The sequence below is a fragment of the Sycon ciliatum genome, chromosome 12 (assembly GCF_964019385.1).
Source record: "Sycon ciliatum chromosome 12, ocSycCili1.1, whole genome shotgun sequence".
Lineage (NCBI taxonomy): Eukaryota > Metazoa > Porifera > Calcarea > Leucosolenida > Sycettidae > Sycon > Sycon ciliatum.
The window spans coordinates 16,537,888-16,555,153 of NC_088654.1; the positions used below are offsets into that span (position 1 = coordinate 16,537,888).

At 49.8% G+C, this 17,266-nt stretch overlaps 1 protein-coding gene across 1 annotated transcript in view; it reads left to right on the top strand.

The window, feature by feature from the left end:
- The window catches only part of LOC135828908 (uncharacterized), a 61,716-nt gene that overhangs the window by 32,588 nt on the left and 11,862 nt on the right, over positions 1 to 17,266 (top strand). The window contains exons 9-16 of the mRNA XM_065341341.1: positions 5,194 to 5,305; positions 6,964 to 7,079; positions 7,713 to 7,778; positions 8,124 to 8,203; positions 8,860 to 8,923; positions 12,969 to 13,019; positions 14,088 to 14,153; positions 15,238 to 15,333. Of these exons, the coding sequence (XP_065197413.1) occupies positions 5,194 to 5,305; positions 6,964 to 7,079; positions 7,713 to 7,778; positions 8,124 to 8,203; positions 8,860 to 8,923; positions 12,969 to 13,019; positions 14,088 to 14,153; positions 15,238 to 15,333 (651 nt within the window). The remainder of the gene's footprint in view (positions 1 to 5,193; positions 5,306 to 6,963; positions 7,080 to 7,712; positions 7,779 to 8,123; positions 8,204 to 8,859; positions 8,924 to 12,968; positions 13,020 to 14,087; positions 14,154 to 15,237; positions 15,334 to 17,266) is intronic.

The following is a 17,266-nucleotide window of genomic DNA, read 5'->3' on the forward strand; positions in this document are numbered from 1 at the left end:
AATACCTAGGAAACAACAAAAGAAAACAAACCAAATAATAAACTCAGTCCAGGACATAGTCAGCTAGTCGAGCAGGTGCAGTGCGGACACGGCCAGAACGACGAGAAACAGGAGAAGAAGTACGGACCGGATCAGACGACGGTGGCTGTAGCGGCGGAACGCAGCGCGGCAAATCATCATCAGGCAGCGTAATCGGGTCAGGACGAGAAGCAGTAACGGCAGGCGGTTGACAGTCGGGAGGACGGGAAACGGCTTCAGGCGGACGAACAAACTTGCCACTGGCAGCATCATATCGGGTGAAACACTCAGACAGAGCAGGATCAGCATACGGAGCAAGAAGACTCTGAGGCTTGTAACAATCCGGCAACGGTCCAGCAGCAGAGGAACCAGGAGGACGAACAAAAACGGCCGGAGGAATAATCTCAGCAGCCGGAGGAACATCAACAGCAAGTGGCACTTCATCAGCAGCTGACAACGGAACATCACGGGCAAGAGGCGGCGGACTCGGCGGAGGAGACGGGGCAGCATCTTGCGGCGGCGTTGGTGCCAGTGGCGGAGACTCACTGTGCACATGTGCTTCAGGTTCGGCTATCAAGCGCGACAGACCATCAGCATTCAGATGTTGGCGACCTGGACGGTAGACGACTCGGAATTCATATTCGGATAAACAGTCAAGCCAACGTGCTTTCCGTCCGCGGGGTTCCTTCAGGTTCCGGAGTGCAGTCAACGCAGTATTGTCCGTCCTGGCAACAAATGGTCGTGCCAACAAGTAGTGCCTGAAATACTCCGCAAAATAGACCAGAGCAAGGGCCTCACGATCGCTAGCATCGTAGTTGCGCTCAGCTTTCGTCAGTACACGGCTGCCGTACCCAATTGGTCGCTCAGTTCCATCCTGGATCTGGCTGAGGACTGCACCAATCGACACATTGCTCGCATCGGTGTCCAGAATGAATGCACCTGCTGAAGCTTCAAACTGGGGGTACGCCATCACCGGCACACTGGCAAGCGAACGCTTCAGAGCCTGGAACGCCGCTTCGCAAGCTTTCGACCACGCAAAGCGAGCATTCTTGCCTGTCAGAGCAGTCAGCGGAGCAGCACGCTGGGCGAACCCACGGATGAAGCGGCGATAATATCCAGCGAAGCCAAGGAACTCGCGGACAGCTGTGACAGATTTCGGAGTCTTCCAGTTCCTGACCGCGACGAGTTTGGCCTCATTCGGGGAGATGCCCTCCGCTGACACGCGGTGTCCTAGGAAAGTGACCTCCTCCTGGAAGAAGGAGCATTTCTTCAGATTGAACCGCAGTCCAGCGGACCGAACTCGCGCGAACACGGGCAGCAGAATCTGGAGTTGGCCAGACAGTGTTTCGCTGGCATTCAGGACATCATCAAAGAACACACGGCAGAATGGCTGGGCCGGTGTGTTACATAAGCCACTCAGGACTGCTTCCATTACGCGCTGAAATGTCGCTGGGCCATTCCTGCAGCCCATCGGCAGAACATTAAACTCAAACAAGCCCAGTGGCGTGGTAAATGCCGTCTTAGCCTTGTCGCTTCCTTCCATTGCTATTTGCCAGTACCCTGACGCTAAGTCAAGGGACGTGAAATACCGACAGCCAGACAGGGAATCAAGCATGTCATCCGCCCGGGGAATCGGGTAAGCATCAGGCTCGGTGACAGAGTTCAACTTCCTGTAGTCGATACAGAGTCGAAGAGAGCCATCCTTCTTTGGCACCAATACTATGGGTGATGCCCACGGACTAATCGATTCTTGTATTATGCCTTGCTTTAACAGCGTATTCAGTAGATCTTGCAGAGCCTTCCGGCGGTGATATGGAATCCGCCTGGTAGGTTGTTTTATAGGGTTATTTTGTCCTGTGTTAATTTTATGAGGGAATATGTCACAGTAGCCATAGTCATCATCATGCAAGATAAATAAATCGTGGTTATCATGAAGTAGTTCAGTGAGCGTGCGAGACTGTTCTGTGGAGAGATGATTTTGTGCGTTGATATATTCATCGATGACTTTCTTGCGTTGCTCAGTTAGCGGGATCGGGTCGGGTGAAACTGAGGAAACCATAGCTTCAGTGTCGTCAATATGTTCACAATCTGTAGGAATTGGATGAAGTTCGGCAACATTGGTATTTTTATGAATGATTATAGGATGATTTGCATGATTTTCAACAGCCACAACCACACGTGTTTGGTTAGGGCCAACAGTTACAAGACTAGGAGTCACTGCCACATCTGGATGCTTCGCCATAAAGGACTCCAATGGATCTGCCACGCAATCCATCGCAACCGTGCACACATCAACAGCTGCACAAGGCACCAAGACAACATGTCCTGCAGGTACCGACAACTCCATCTCAAACACCACACGAGATGAGTATACCACAGGGTCGGCCACACTTTCGGGCGCACACGCCGGGACAACGCCAGGTTGAGCCATGGGTTCAACAACCCGTGCAGACAATGAATCGTCAAGGGCAACACGAGAAGAATACGACGAAATAGGTACATCGTCGGAGCATGCATCAGAATCAGAATGAGGAGTATGAGTATTACATGAGGAGGAAGTATTACGCGGAACAATACGATCATAGGGCGTACGTGACGGAGGACACCCAGAACCAGAAACATGCAACGGAACAGACACATCGCCAAACATCACAACACCACGAGCAATATCTAATACACCACCATGCTGCAACAAAAAATCGGAACCAAGAATCATGTCGCAGTGAATACCAGGAGAGACAACAACCGTGTGCTGGAAAGACAGATTTCCTAGCGACATACACAGATCCATGGATCCAACGACAGGAAGTTGTGCGCCATTGACTGCACACAACCGCGGAGCAGACTCTAGAGGAGGTCGCTCTGTCAAATTAGGCAACAATTTAGAATGCACTAACGACACACTTGAACCCGAATCAACAAGAGCAACAACAGGAGACGAATACGAAGACGAAAGACAAACATCAACGTGCACAATAATGGGTGAGATCGCACCACATACCTCCTCGAGGGGCTCCACTCGGACGACTGACGGCGGCCCCGTGTCACCAGTCCAACCTAGTTTTTTGCGTGCGGGCAAGATGCAATGAAGTGGCCCTCTTCACCACATCCATGGCACACTCCACGGACAGGCCTCGCAAAACTCTGGCCACGACCACGACTAGGCGCACCAGCACCAGCACCACGAGCAACAAAACGGACATGGTCTTGCTGGGGTCGGGTGGGGCGATACAGACTCACGCTCTCCATTTTCGCCTCCAAAGCAGAGAGACGCGAATCAAAACTCGACAAAAGCGAAGCCAACTGGTCTCGCTCAGATTCCGACTTCAGTGGACCGACTGCTGTGTAGGGGTCACGACCATGACGGGGCTTCACTTCCGGAGCAGCAGCAAATACGGGCTGTGCGTACTGGTGAGGTACGGTGCGGGCCTGCTCGCGAGCATAAATAGCACCTACCTCGATGGCCTTTTGGACCGCCGCATCCAAATCAGTGGGCCGAGGTGACGCCAACGCCAAGCGCAAATCCTTCGATGCCTGGCCATCAATAAAAAGTTGCAAAAGCATTGAATCAAGCAGTGCACCTTGTTGTCCTGGGTAGGCTCGACGAGCGAGCCGACGAAGTTCCGTGGCATACCCGTGCTGAGTTTCACTCGCCAGCTTCACTCGCTGGCGAAGACTGGCCTCGTGCATCAATGCTTGCTGGGGCGGCTCAAGACGGACATGCAGAGCCTCGACTGCGTCGGAAAAGTTTATGTCACGCGTGTGAGTTAGAATTTCGGTGAACATCTCATGAGCTGTACCAACAAGGCGAGCAGGTAGTAGCCGTAGCTTTTGGTCGTCGTCGTACCCACTCAGCTCGCATGTGTGGACGAAATGCCTCATGTACGTGGTGAAATCTTGGCCTGGCTGATTTCCGAATGTCTCAGGAAGCAAGACTGGCTTCGGCAGTGGACGTGCATGTGGTGTGTCTGTGTCCGGCAAACGAAAACGATGGGACAACCCTTGTACCGGCGAACTCTCGCGCTCTTCAGCAATGCTCATGTCACAGCCAGCTTCAGCGAAGCTACGCTCTAGCTTTTCTTGTCTCTTGGATTTCGCTGAACGGCCCATTGTGAAAAAAAAAAATTGTTTTTGTATTTTTGAATTTTCGAAAAAAATTATCTGCAATATTTCCCGTGGACTCGATCGACGCCTCGATCAACTATCGATCTAATTCTAAATCTATTACGTAACCTATCGTGCGTAGCGGCAAACAACTAAATTTGGCAGAGACAATTCCAAATAGGCAACTACTCTACGGACACAGTGTAGCTAGACTCTACTACCCAGCTAGCAGATATCCTAACAAGACACTAGACAGCAGCCAGTATGCACAAAACACGGACACAGAAAATGTTACGAAAATGTTTGGCCAGACAGGTTGGCGCCAATGCTTGACCTATGGACTGTAAACCATGGTAAACAATGCATGCAACAAGAAAACGACGAGCAGAAAGAAACACAATGCAGATAGGAAAATATTGACGAAGAGAGTGGATGAGGATATGGTTTCACTTGCGTGGGCCTTCGTGGTTCTTCATAGTCGGCGATCTCCGAAGGCGTACATACTCCGCCAGCGATGTAGTGGTGGACGTTTTCCGCTGCCACCAGTGTTAGCTGCTCCCGGCTAATGATGCCCCCTCACACCGGAACACAGGGGTTTTATATGATTGGATAATTTATAGAAGTATTCGAGAAGAGTGTAGACAAGGAGAACAGGACAACGACAACTCAAGACTAGACTACAACAGAACAGAACCTGGAGCATGCGCTCTTCTATGTGAGTGGCTCATTGCCAAGGGGAACGAGCGGGAAATACAAATAGTGAGTATTCAGGTCGTAGCATACATACACCTATTACATCTCCACGTCGATTAAAGACAAGAATGTACAGAATAATAAAAAGGTGCATGCGTGCAGTGGTACAACCTGCACAGTTCGTGTGCGGTCCGCACAGACGCAGTGGCAAAAGGAGACCTCATAAAGGTGGCAAGCACAGCTAAAAAGGGGACCTCGTAGAGGTTACAAATACACACACGGACATCAATTCTATGGCAGTGCTCGAACCACCATCGCCACCATTCATCCAAAAACGTCTGGTAGCCCCTCTCCCCTCCGAACTGTGTTCTTCTTCAGATTGCTGCACTGCTCAACAATACTTACTACATGGTCCATAGCATCATTAAGCGACTGCAATCGCTCTTGGAGCTGGACAAGCTCTCCGACGCGGCTTTCCGTGCTCGACTCGGTGAGGGGGCGCAACTGTGCGCAATGTGTGTTTGTGTGTGTGTGTGTGTGTGTGTGTGTGTGTGTGTGTGTGTGTGCACGTGTGTCGATGTGGGTGTGTGTGTGCATGTGTGTGCATGCGCCTGTGTCTGTGTGTGTATGCATGTTCTCGTTCTTTGTTGCTTGTGTTCAGTTACTTTTTTAAGGTGTTTGCACCTTCATTCTATTCCCGTCAAGACCATTGCGTTGGGAAAGCGACTAATAATATGAAGTAGGAATGGTATTGTCTTCTCCCCCTGGCCCCGGTCACTCAACAACGCACCATTCAGTTAGCTTCAATACTAGTATTCACTTCTCAATAGTAAACGGCGAGGGCACAGGAGGAGAAAGACGAAAACACTAGACAGAAAACGACGACGGGAAAAGACACCCGGGAAAAGACTCAAAAAAAACAACAAGAACAAGCAGTAATATTGCGACGACAAATCGGGACGACCAATCAGGGACTAATACGTACAGAACACATGACCAAGACCAAGACAACCAGACCACGGACGAATCACACATGACTCTCATTCCTAGACCAAACTAGCACTGCGCATGCACAGCATTCACTTGACAGTCACTCTCACACAGACGGAAGCACATCCTCACACTCTGACAACGTGTACTCTTGCATGCACCACATACCATAAACGTCACACATCACACCATACTCGCGCGTACACTTAGACCATTATATGACATCATACACTGGACTCCACCAGACAAGAACCAAATACAACAACATGCGTAAATCATAGTCGAACAGAAATCCGCAACAAATACATACAGTCGACTCCGCTTATAACAAACTCGCATAGTACGTTATTACTATGGAGAACTATTGTCCGTGTCCCTGTTTGAACCCGTACAAAATTGACCATTTGTAGCGAACCATTTTTGTTTATAACGAACCATATCTTGAAGGGTCGTATGTAAACCACCACCGCCACACACTAGTCACCTTTCATACTCAAATGTTGGCAATATTGATATCTCGGATGGAGAGCCAATGATTAATTTATAGAAAAGAAAAAGGACCAAGGAACTACAAGTTACGCTATATTGTCCACTAACACCACCAGTTACTCAGCTCATGCGCTAACATTTGCACGACACTGACCAGTTAGTTGTAGAACGTCCGTACCGTCGGTCAGTGTCGTGCAAATGTTATCGCATGAGCTGATTATTTAGTAACTGGTGGTGTTAAATTTTTTCACAGTTCGCGTGAGACTCGGCTGGAAACCGAGTTTTCCGCATCCGTAGGAACGCCACCACCCTTCAAGGATCAAGGCGCAGATGCAGCTCTTAAATCGGTGGGAGGTGAATAGATCAGCTCACCAGCAAGTGGTCAAAGACCGAAAATCCCATTCACTGCAGCCATGTTCTCCTCGTGCCAGGCCACGAGCTCCGAATTAACTGTGGGTCGCAGCACGGTTGGAAAAAATCCTTCCGCTTCCAAGCAGGACTTGAACCTGGTACCCTCTGTTTCTCAATCATGGTCTTAGACCATCCCACTATGCCTGCCTGCATTGTTAGTGGACATTTTAATATGGCGTAACTTGTAGTTCCTTGGTCCTTTTTCTTTTCATATTGATATCTCCTCATGGTTTGTCTTGCCTGCCTGTGCACATGCAGAGAGTGATGGACACCAGTTCCCTGATGTACAGGCAGTCTTCAGTCGCATGATTGATTCCACAAGCCGCAGCCTCTTCATTTTGGCATCCAGCGGTCTGAATCAGCTGGCCGTGTCGGTGAGTTTGCACAGTTGAATACTGAACTCAACGGCCGTTTGGGCTCGATTATTCGTTGCTTTCATGGCGAGCTGCTTCATCTGTGATTTAGTGTGTGGGTGTGGGTGTCCCATATGGTGCAGTGGTATGTGCAGCGACTTCCAATCGAGAGGTTGCAAGTTCGATTCCCGACAATTATGGTCACACACGTCTTTCTTCTCTTTCTCAGACTCCTCCTGACTTTTCTTTCATTCTCCTGGGTGGTTACCAACAGCCAGTGCATGCCGGAGTATGTGGTGTGATGTGTGTGCGGGAAAAAAATGAAAAGACCAAAAAGTAGGGATTCGCTGACCAGAAAAAGCCACTTCATGGCTGTGTGGTGTAGTGGTGGTCAATTCTTCAGCTTTGCAAGCTGTTGAATGGTGCAATCCCAGCACAAGCTGCTATGGCTTCTGCTGTGGCATCGCTATCATCGCCTCTGGCGATGGGCGTCAATGGTGTGTGTGTGTGTGCGGGTGTGGGGGCGTGTTTGTGTGTGTGCGGGTGTGGGGGGGGGAGTGTGCATGCTGTGTGTGTGTGTGTCTGTGTGTCTGTATGTCTGTCTGTCTGTCTGTGGTGCGTGCATGTGTTTGCATGTACCTGTGTGTTCAATAGGTCGTAACTGAAGATGCACTGCCGTATCTCAAGAAGGTTATGGTGGGAGAAGGACAGGCAGAAGTGGTATGTGCTGACTACCAAGTGTGCTCAAATGTGTGTTGGAGCGCGGACTTTCACTCTTCCTCCCCTCTCCTGTGCGTGTGCGGCAGTGTGTGTCCATGTGTGTGTGTCCATGTGTGTGTGTGTCCATGTGTGTGTGTGTTCATGTGTGTGTGTGTGTGTGTGTGTGTGTGTGTGTGTGTGTGTGTGTGTGTGTGTGTGTGTGTGTGTGTGTGTGCCTGCCTGGGTGTGTGTGCCTGCCTGGGTGTAGGGCTAGAATAGTATGTCGTAGATTTTAATCTGCACCACGTCGAGACCTCAGTTCTTTGCTATGCCAATCTGTACGTGTGTGTGTTTTACTGACTGCAGGTGCTACGGACCATGGTGTCTGAGCTTTCACTACTTTTCTCTAACATGCAGCGGGTCCTGCACGAAACCTATATGCCAAAGTGAGGAACCCAGTGGGAAAGAACGTGCTGTGCTGTGTCTCACACATGCACACATTCATGCACGCACAGGGCTAACACCCATAATGTTCGGATGGTCGCAAGACCGGGGCTCTACCAACCGTGGATGGTTGCAGTAAGGGGCACTGTGTGCGAACATGGTGTCCCACCGCCTTGTTACCTGCTGTCAACCAACAATGATACACACACGTGCATGCACATGCACACTCACGCATGCACGAACACATGCATATGTGTGCACACACATACACACACACGGATAGACAGAAAATCACATGCACAGGCATGCACACACATACACACGCACACGCACATGGAGAGACAGACAACCAAACACACGGTGCAGTAGAGATGAAAAAGTGTGATTGCAGGCAGCGGTGTGCCTCTCTGGCTACTTTTTAGATGCTACGTATATTATGCTTCCTCCTCAGGGTTGTAACACCGGGATTTCAGGCGGTTCGGCCAAATGGGAAACTTGACCGAAATGAACATTATTGACAACAAAAAACCATTTGCATGAATCGGGTGGGTAAACTTTTGTTCGAAATAAGGTCCGGCCATGGCCGGACCAGACGGACCAGGTGCCACGGCCCTGTTTCTGATTAGGCACAGTACGTTTTTGACTGATCACACTGCAGACTTGTGAGCAATGTGTGGCGATCGCTGGTCCTGGCTACCAAGAAACTGGTCAACAATTGCGACGTGAGTATACACGTGGGTCCTGCATGGGAGGGGGGGGGGGGTACTACTGCATAGGGGGAGGGGTACTACTGTACAAGCAGAATATTTTTTTAATTCACAGTTCGCGTCAGACTCGGATAGAGGCCGAGTTTTCCGCATCCGTAGGAACGCCACCACCCTGCAAGGACCAAGGCGCAGATGCAGCTCCTAAAGCGAGGTGTATCATGCATCAAGTCATTATTGAAGGGGTGTCACAGTGAAGTGATGTTGCTACGCACCACAAATCCCCTCTGCACTGAACTGAATCTATACTCGAGAATCCAGCATAGCTCATAACCCGCAGGTATCCAGTCACACTAAGGCATGTCCACCATTCCCCACATATTCACTGTAACAAAACACAATACTGTTTACTATAATACACTTTTATTTTAAATGGACTTGGGTGAATCTGTGGAAGAGAACACAATGCACGTACACGCACGCATGCGCGGGCACACACATCTATGTTATAGTGCTATACACGTATCTAGGGTTTAGGAAGCACAAGAATGCGGTGTACTTCAGTAGCCCAACACATTACGACTGCTTATAGCACAGGGCCATCACAAAACACTACACGCTGTTACTACACTACGCCTGTTACAAGTACTTACAAATAATTTGAAATAAATGACGCATCCTGCCGACGTCAGACCCAGATCTTCACACATCATCTGTAAAACCAAGCATGAGTGCACACAAACACTATTAGTGTCACGAATACGAAAGCAGGGTAAGACAAGAGGACAGAAACAAGTAAGTATCACTATAACGAGGATGGCAAGTATATACAGAGCAGTGCTTACTTACAGGATACTGATCCGCTCCACGGCGTCCTGGTAGTCGGACTGCAGAAGCAGGCCGACCTGCCGGCCCTTCCAATATTGAGCCAGATGTACCACATCCATTAAATGGGTGGTAAGAGCTCGAACTCCCACCAGCCTTTCTCCACTGTAAACACGAAAGAAACCGCAGAAAGCACAGTGTCATAGAGCTCTATTGTTGGGGGAGAGAGCTGTGAGCACTGCAGAGTGATACTTATGTCGTCGGGGGGTTTTATTCCCTCGCACGATAGCCCTTCCGACTACTCTCTTATTCATCACACGCACGCCACACTCAGAGGACAGATTATTTTCGTCTTACTCCAAGGAGAGTCTCAGGAAGAAGGCCCCCAAAAACATGCAAGCATGCGCACAACAAGAACATGTATGATAATCATGAAACCGGCGCAGACCGCGCGCGGTCCGCACCAACGTGCCAAAAGGGGCACACACATGCCAAAAGGGCAGGGACAACATACTTCCACATGAAAAAAAATGCATCCTCTCCTGAGGATGGGAGAGAAGAAAAACAAAACGAGAAGACAGACAGGAGAAGAAGACAGGAAGAAGAAAGAAATGAAATATGTACAACATAGATAGGCGAATATATAAACAAAAAACACAGACGAGACCGTTGGGCAAGTGACGAGTAGGCCAGGAGGGTTGACACCAGCCGGGAGCCCCGCGAAACTGTGCAACAATGGAGGGACAGTCGGTAGAGCATGAGACTCTTAATCTCAGGGTCGTGGGTTCGAGCCCCACGTTGGGCGCCAATTGTCGTCGGGGGGTTTTATTCCCTCGCACGATAGCCCTTCCGACTACTCTCTTATTCATCACACGCACGCCACACTCAGAGGACAGATTATTTTCGTCTTACTCCAAGGAGAGTCTCAGGAAGAAGGCCCCCAAAAACATGCAAGCATGCGCACAACAAGAACATGTATGATAATCATGAAACCGGCGCAGACCGCGCGCGGTCCGCACCAACGTGCCAAAAGGGGCACACACATGCCAAAAGGGCAGGGACAACACTTACTTGTATCACTATAACGAGGATGGCAAGTATATACAGAGCCGTGCTTATTTACAGGATACTGATCCGCTCCACGGCGTCCTGGTAGTCGGACTGCAGAAGCAGGCCGACCTGCCGGCCCTTCCAATATTGAGCCAGATGTACCACATCCGTTAAATGGGTGGTAAAGGCTCGAACTCACACCAGCCTTTCTCCACTGTAAACACGAAAGAAACCGCAGAAAGCACAGTGTCATAGAGCTCTATTGCTGGGGGAGAGAGCTGTGAGCACTGCACACTTACCAGGTATCGCAATACACAATAAGGAAGAGGCGGCGCTTGATGCACCGCCTCAGGTGCTGGAACAGGGGTATAACCCCTGTAAGCTGAATGCCGCAGTGGCATGTGAAAGCCATTTCCACAGACTGTAATGATACTGAAGTGAAGGTGTGAACCGCAAAGCAAGACCTTTTCTTCTTCCTGTTGAATTCGCTCCCCAGCTGCATACCGACATCAACCGCTAAAATCCAATCATACCAAGTAACGCAAAGGTCATCAGTTGACCTTTCGGACTTTTCAACTCTTATCCAAAACCACCAAGAGGAAAAACCAGGATGAAGAAGACGTCAGGTGTCGAAGCGTTTGTGGAGGAGTTGTTACATTATTCTCCTTGAGTAAATAGATATGGCCGATACGTTTGGTGTAGACTTGGACAACCGGTCGTGGTCTCTCACTACGGGTCCTTTACTGGTAGAAAGTCGGACGCCAGTAAGAACTGTTGTGGAGCTGGCAGATGAAAACGCGCAGCAAGAAATTTGGCACGTCGACGGTAGACTCCATCGGGAGGACGGGCCAGCTCTTGTTGATAGTAGAGGAGTGTCCGCCTGGTGCTATGGAGGTCGCCTTCATCGCGTCAATGAACCTGCTTCGGTAGGACGGGGTAGCATCGAGTACTACCTCAACGGCGTCCGTCATAGAGCCGATGGTCCTGCAGCCGATTTTTATGACGACACACGCGGTATTCTACGGTGGTATCACCACGGAAGACTCCACAGGTATGATGGTCCTGCAGTGGTAACATTTTCAGACCTTGGTGAAGACTCTGAGGGGTTCTACCGCCACCGCAAAGAGTGGTATTGGAATGGCATCAGACAAAGGATCGGCGACGGTCCTGCTCTGACGGAGAGATTTGATGGCGCCTATTTGCTGGAAGCCTGGTAGGAGGTGAGCAGAACAGAGCCACCAAAGTGGTCAAAGACCTAAAATCCCATTCACTGCATCCATGCTTCCCTCGTGCTAGGCCACGAGTTCCCAATTAACTGTGGGTCTCAGCATGGCTGGAGAAAATCCTTCCGCTTCCAAGCAGAAAATTTAGTTGGCAAAAAATTCGTCCAACTCCAAAGAAAGGGGTTTTTCCTGTCGAAAATTTCGTCCATGGACCGTAAAATGTATTGAAAAGCTGGACACAATCGACGTTGGTCCGGCATTTAATTTCATCCGAAAACTCCTTGGGCGAAAAAGACGAAATTAAATTCCGCATGCAAGTTTCTGTTCATAGGGTATCATAATTATCAAGACTACTTAAAGGGGAAGTTGAGCCTAAAATCTCAAATTTTCACCAGTTGTAGTCTTCGGGGTGCTGAGTCGAATGGTCTCGGTCCGAGGAAACTGAGAAGCTCCGCTCCTCCTCTATTCCCAATCGAGCTCGCACACTTCCACTGAAACTGGGTGACTGCGCCCTGCTAGATGGGGATTTGTATGCAAATGTCACTAAAAGTGCCATTTCATTCTTTTAAAAGCACGGACGACCGCGATTGGCCTATTATGGTGTTGTCTTTCGGACGCTGAGTCGACTGGTTTTGGTCCGAGAGCGCTGCGATGCAGCGTTCGGCCCGTATTCCCAATCGAACATAGTTGAATAAGCGGTCACGTGCTCATGCATGCACAAGTCACCTGGTCACCGTGCCTGCAGGGTACAACTTACAGCCTGTTTGGGCGTGTTCCTGTCACTCGAGTTGAACTCGAGTTGAACCTTGGTGTGAAAGTTGTAGCCTGCAGACACGGTGACCAGGTGACTTTTGCACGCATGAGCACGTCACTTCAAGTTGACGACATGTATGTCCACGAGCATGCGGGTGTTTGAGATATTGATGAGGTAATGATGAGGTAATTACTCGCTTTTTGTGCTGCAGAGTGAGAGTATTGTACCGTCGACATGCTTGATGGCCTTCGGCAGAGAAAACGTAAGTTACGTTGTAACTGGACTTTCTCATTCCGGCTCCCAGCCCCGTGCCATCTCGACTTGTACACAATCAGGCGCGTGCTCGGCGATGGGCACGGGGGGCACGTGCACCCCCCAAAAATTTTCAATCTGGGTAATTGCAATTGTAATGCGTGCAAATATGCTCTAAAATTCAAGAAAGGTTGCAAACAAATTGCAGAAAATTGCCGGGGGGGGGGTGGGGGGCTCCCCTCGGCTCCCGTGCACCCCCCTAGTTGGGGGGCCGAGCACGCCCCTGACAATGGACGTGATAACTACATTTAGACCACTGCTGATTATGACAAGACGACGGAAACACAAACTGGACAAGACAAGCTGAAGACGAAGACTGCTTTTCGCGCGCGCGCGCGCATGCACCAACACCACGTACACATGATGTACACAGAATACCGATATCCGTGTTCAGTGTGCGGCTGTCGACTGTAATAGCGAGGCCGCACAAGCTTCTGTTGTGTTTCACTCAACCCCATTTCACAGCAAGCCAGTGGCGTGTTCAGGATTTGGCTGAGAGGGGGGGGGGTGCGGCCGGGATGGGGTGGGCGTAGATGACATCATGCTACTGTCCCAGGTCAGCCATTTTGAAAACCACTGTGTTTCTGTAGCCGTGCATGCTCACTCCTACTCTGTAGTGTCAGCTCGAGCACCGTACCGTGCAACCGCTTTTGGACGATTGTTTCAGGCCGCGCGCGCCCCCTGCCTTTTATTTTTCGAAACCTAGGTCGAAACTTTTGAGGGGAGGGGGCACCCCCCCCCCCAAACCCGCCACAGCAAGCAATAGGTAAAGCTCTTCAGCAGATGCCCTAGGTTTAGACAGACCTTTGCCTAGATCATTGGGGTGAAAGGATCGCAACAGTTCTCTCCTGGCTTGGCTGGTGTTGTAACAATTGGCTTATCGTCTTGCACTGCTTTTTTTCCATGAGTATGCTATTGTAAGTGTTAGACCACACATTGTTAACGAGTAATTGCCAAATGGCCCTAGTATTAAAATATGAATAGCGGTTGCTGTGTTCGTCTTCTGTTGCGCACAAAGCATATCTATGACTTCTTCGATGACTGGCTGAAGGACAAGACAAGCCTGGACAGTCCACAGTACAAGGTGAGCAGTCACCCAAACTGGCCCGCAAACTTTTAAAAACAAAACAAACCACACACAATAGTCAGAAGAATCACTGTAAGTAGTCCAGAGCTTGCACAGCATACTGTAAAACCGGAAAGTCTCTAACGAGTCGCAAAGTCTAAATGTTTTAACGACCAATTTGTTTTCGTCATTTGAAGAAACGTTATCGGGAACCCGGTTCGAGATGTCTGTGTAAAGATGTGCATACATCGATGCATGTTCTGGGTGGCCAGGTAGCCATCGTTAAACTTTCTGCGCGTTACCATGCCAAAATTACAACAACGTTAGACTTTTTGGTCACTAAACGTTCCGGTTTTACTGTTACAGTACGTCAAACTCTCACTGCTCGCTATGCCGTTTACCTGCACACACGGGACATGTTTGCTATGCCTGCAAACACGGGACATGTTGGCTGTGCCTGCAGTGGAACCAGGGAGTCATCAACGTGTTTGATGACTGGGTTACAGTGCATGCCGTTTTTGAGACAATTTTAGCGAAACCTCTACCGGCGTGTGATATGATGTTGTTATGATGTCATTATGATGTCATTACTATACCTGGTGAACTCACAGCAGGGCTTACCAAATAAAAAGTTACAAACACCTTCATATGTTATATGCATGCCGATGTGGATAATGTCATTGTGTACGCTTAGGATCCAAGTGGCAACTGGCAAACCACTGCTCGTGATGCCACACCATACAGAGCATATCAATGCTCCTATTGATGTGATCATATGCCGTATTTCCGGAGTATAAAAGTCACACCCAGATTTGTTGTCACGATATACAGACCTCTACCCTGTATAATCACCATTCATTTGATCATCGTAGTATGAGCCGCGTTGACATTTTTGGGGAATAACGAGTGTTTTTAAAGTGTGGCTTATACTCCGGAAACTACGGCAATGCTGTTCGACCCCCTTTCAACTTGTACATTGTACTGTTCAGGCAATGAACTAAAATAATCAAAAACAAAAACAAACAAAACAAAAAACCTGAGGAGCGATCTGAACTATTGCATCTGTTGTGGGTGTTTGCGTTTGTTGATGCATCACCACCAGGAGCTCATCTCTGAACTTGAGGAGCGCCAATGCTCCAACCCTGTGGAGGCAGTTCTGTCGTACAGCCATGAGACGAATTCCATCGCCAGCGGAGAGGTGAGAGCAACCGGAAAGGATGACCCCCCCCCCCCCCCCAGCAGGTACCAGCACATTACGAATATAAATCCCGAAGTTGCTACTTAGTTGGGACCAAAGAAACCGACCTCATTCGTTGTGCTTGTGCTACATGTGTGGGTGTGGGTGGGTGGGTGTGGGTGCGTGTTATCTGGCGCTGGTCTTGATCTGTCTCATTCAGATCTTGTCCGCTATCGTTGCTATAAGAGGAAATATGTGGGTGCACATCCAGTGCATTTGAAGATTTGCGTGCTTCTCTTGCGACAGTACATGGTGTGTGCCACATGTGTGTGTGTGTGTGTGTGTCCCTTTGTGCTTGAAGGGGACGGTTGTACTTTTTTTGCTCTGACCTTTTCGAGTTCAGCCTTCTCCCACTTGGCCACGGGGTGGCTCTGGACCTACCAGAGTCGCCCCTGGCGTGTTCCTGAAATTTCTGAGGCGAGGGTTTCACGACGCGGTCGCCAGGGCGGTGTTTTTTCCGTCACGACTGTTGTCGTCCTCGTCTCACCATTCGCGGCGGTGTAGCTGACCCCCGAATGGTTTCCAACTGTAAAGCTCAGAGAGTGCTGTCAGAGAGGAAGAGGAGAAACAGGCTGCGGACATTGGCCTTTGGGTCTTGGAACGTTCGAACCTTGGTGAACAATGACGGACCCGTCGAGACGGCAAGAAGAAGACGTTTTCAAAATTCAAATTTCGAATCTGTCGTGGAGGACAAGAAGATTGACTTGGTGATCCGTGAGCTGTCCAGAGTTGATATAGAGATGGCTGGACTGCAGGAAACGAAGTGGTTCGGCGGGGATTCCTTTAGTGTTGGTGATGCCACCGTGCTCGCGTCTGGTCGCCCTGTGCCTGCCGAAAATTTTCGTCGCTCCGAGGGAGTTGCACTGGTCCTACGACGTAGGGCTAAACAAGCGTTCGAGTGTGGAGGTTGCCAGTGGAAAGCTATCTCATCACGCATTGTCACAGCCCGGCTAAATTTCGGCAATGACAACTCTCCTTCTTGGATGACGGTGATGTCCTGTTACGCTCCAACATTCAGGTCGGCTCAAATCGACAAGGACGAGTTCTTTGCTCAGCTTGAAGCTGCACTGGACGCTATCAATCTTCTGGATGATGTCATTGTCCTGGGTGACTTCAATGCACGTGTAGGTACTGGTCCACAGCAAATGGAGATGTGGCAGGGAGTACATGGATCGCATGGTGTGGGTGAAGTGAATGACGTTGGCCATAGCCTTCTTGCTTTCTTGGCCTGTCAACAGCTGACTGTCTGTAACACACTGTTTCCCAAGAAGCGCATCCACATGTACACCTGGCAACACCCTGGTTCACAGAGATGGCACTGCATAGACTACGTAATTGTTCGGCAGCGATATCGTAAACGTTGCATGGATTGTCAAGTGATGCGTACGGCAGAGTGTAGCACTGACCACCGCTTGATCCGCATGAAGTATCGATTACTTGATATTGCACAGCAGCGCTATCACCGTGACTCGCATTCCAGGCCTCGGAGATTTGCTGTTCATCGGTTTAACCGGTTGCCATTTATGAGTGAGGAGGAGGCTGAGGGTGTGTCTGCATTGCGTGCTGGGTACTGTGCTGGTCTTGAGTCTCGGCTGGCTGATACATATGATAGTGCCTCATCCGTGGACTGTAAGTGGAGTGCTGTGAAGTCGGCTGTCGTCGATGTGGCTGGGGAGGTGGTTGGCCGAGACAAGCGGCGTGTACCGGACTGGTTTCGTGATAGTGCCCCGACACTGGAGCCCCTACTAGCAACCCGTAATCGGCTATACGACCTATGGCTCAGAACTGGCCATCAGAATGATCACAGGGCTTTCAAGGAGGCTCGTGGCCAGGCTCGGGCTGGTATACGGCGGGCAAAGACCACCTGGTTAATGGAAAAAGCGGCGGTGGTGCA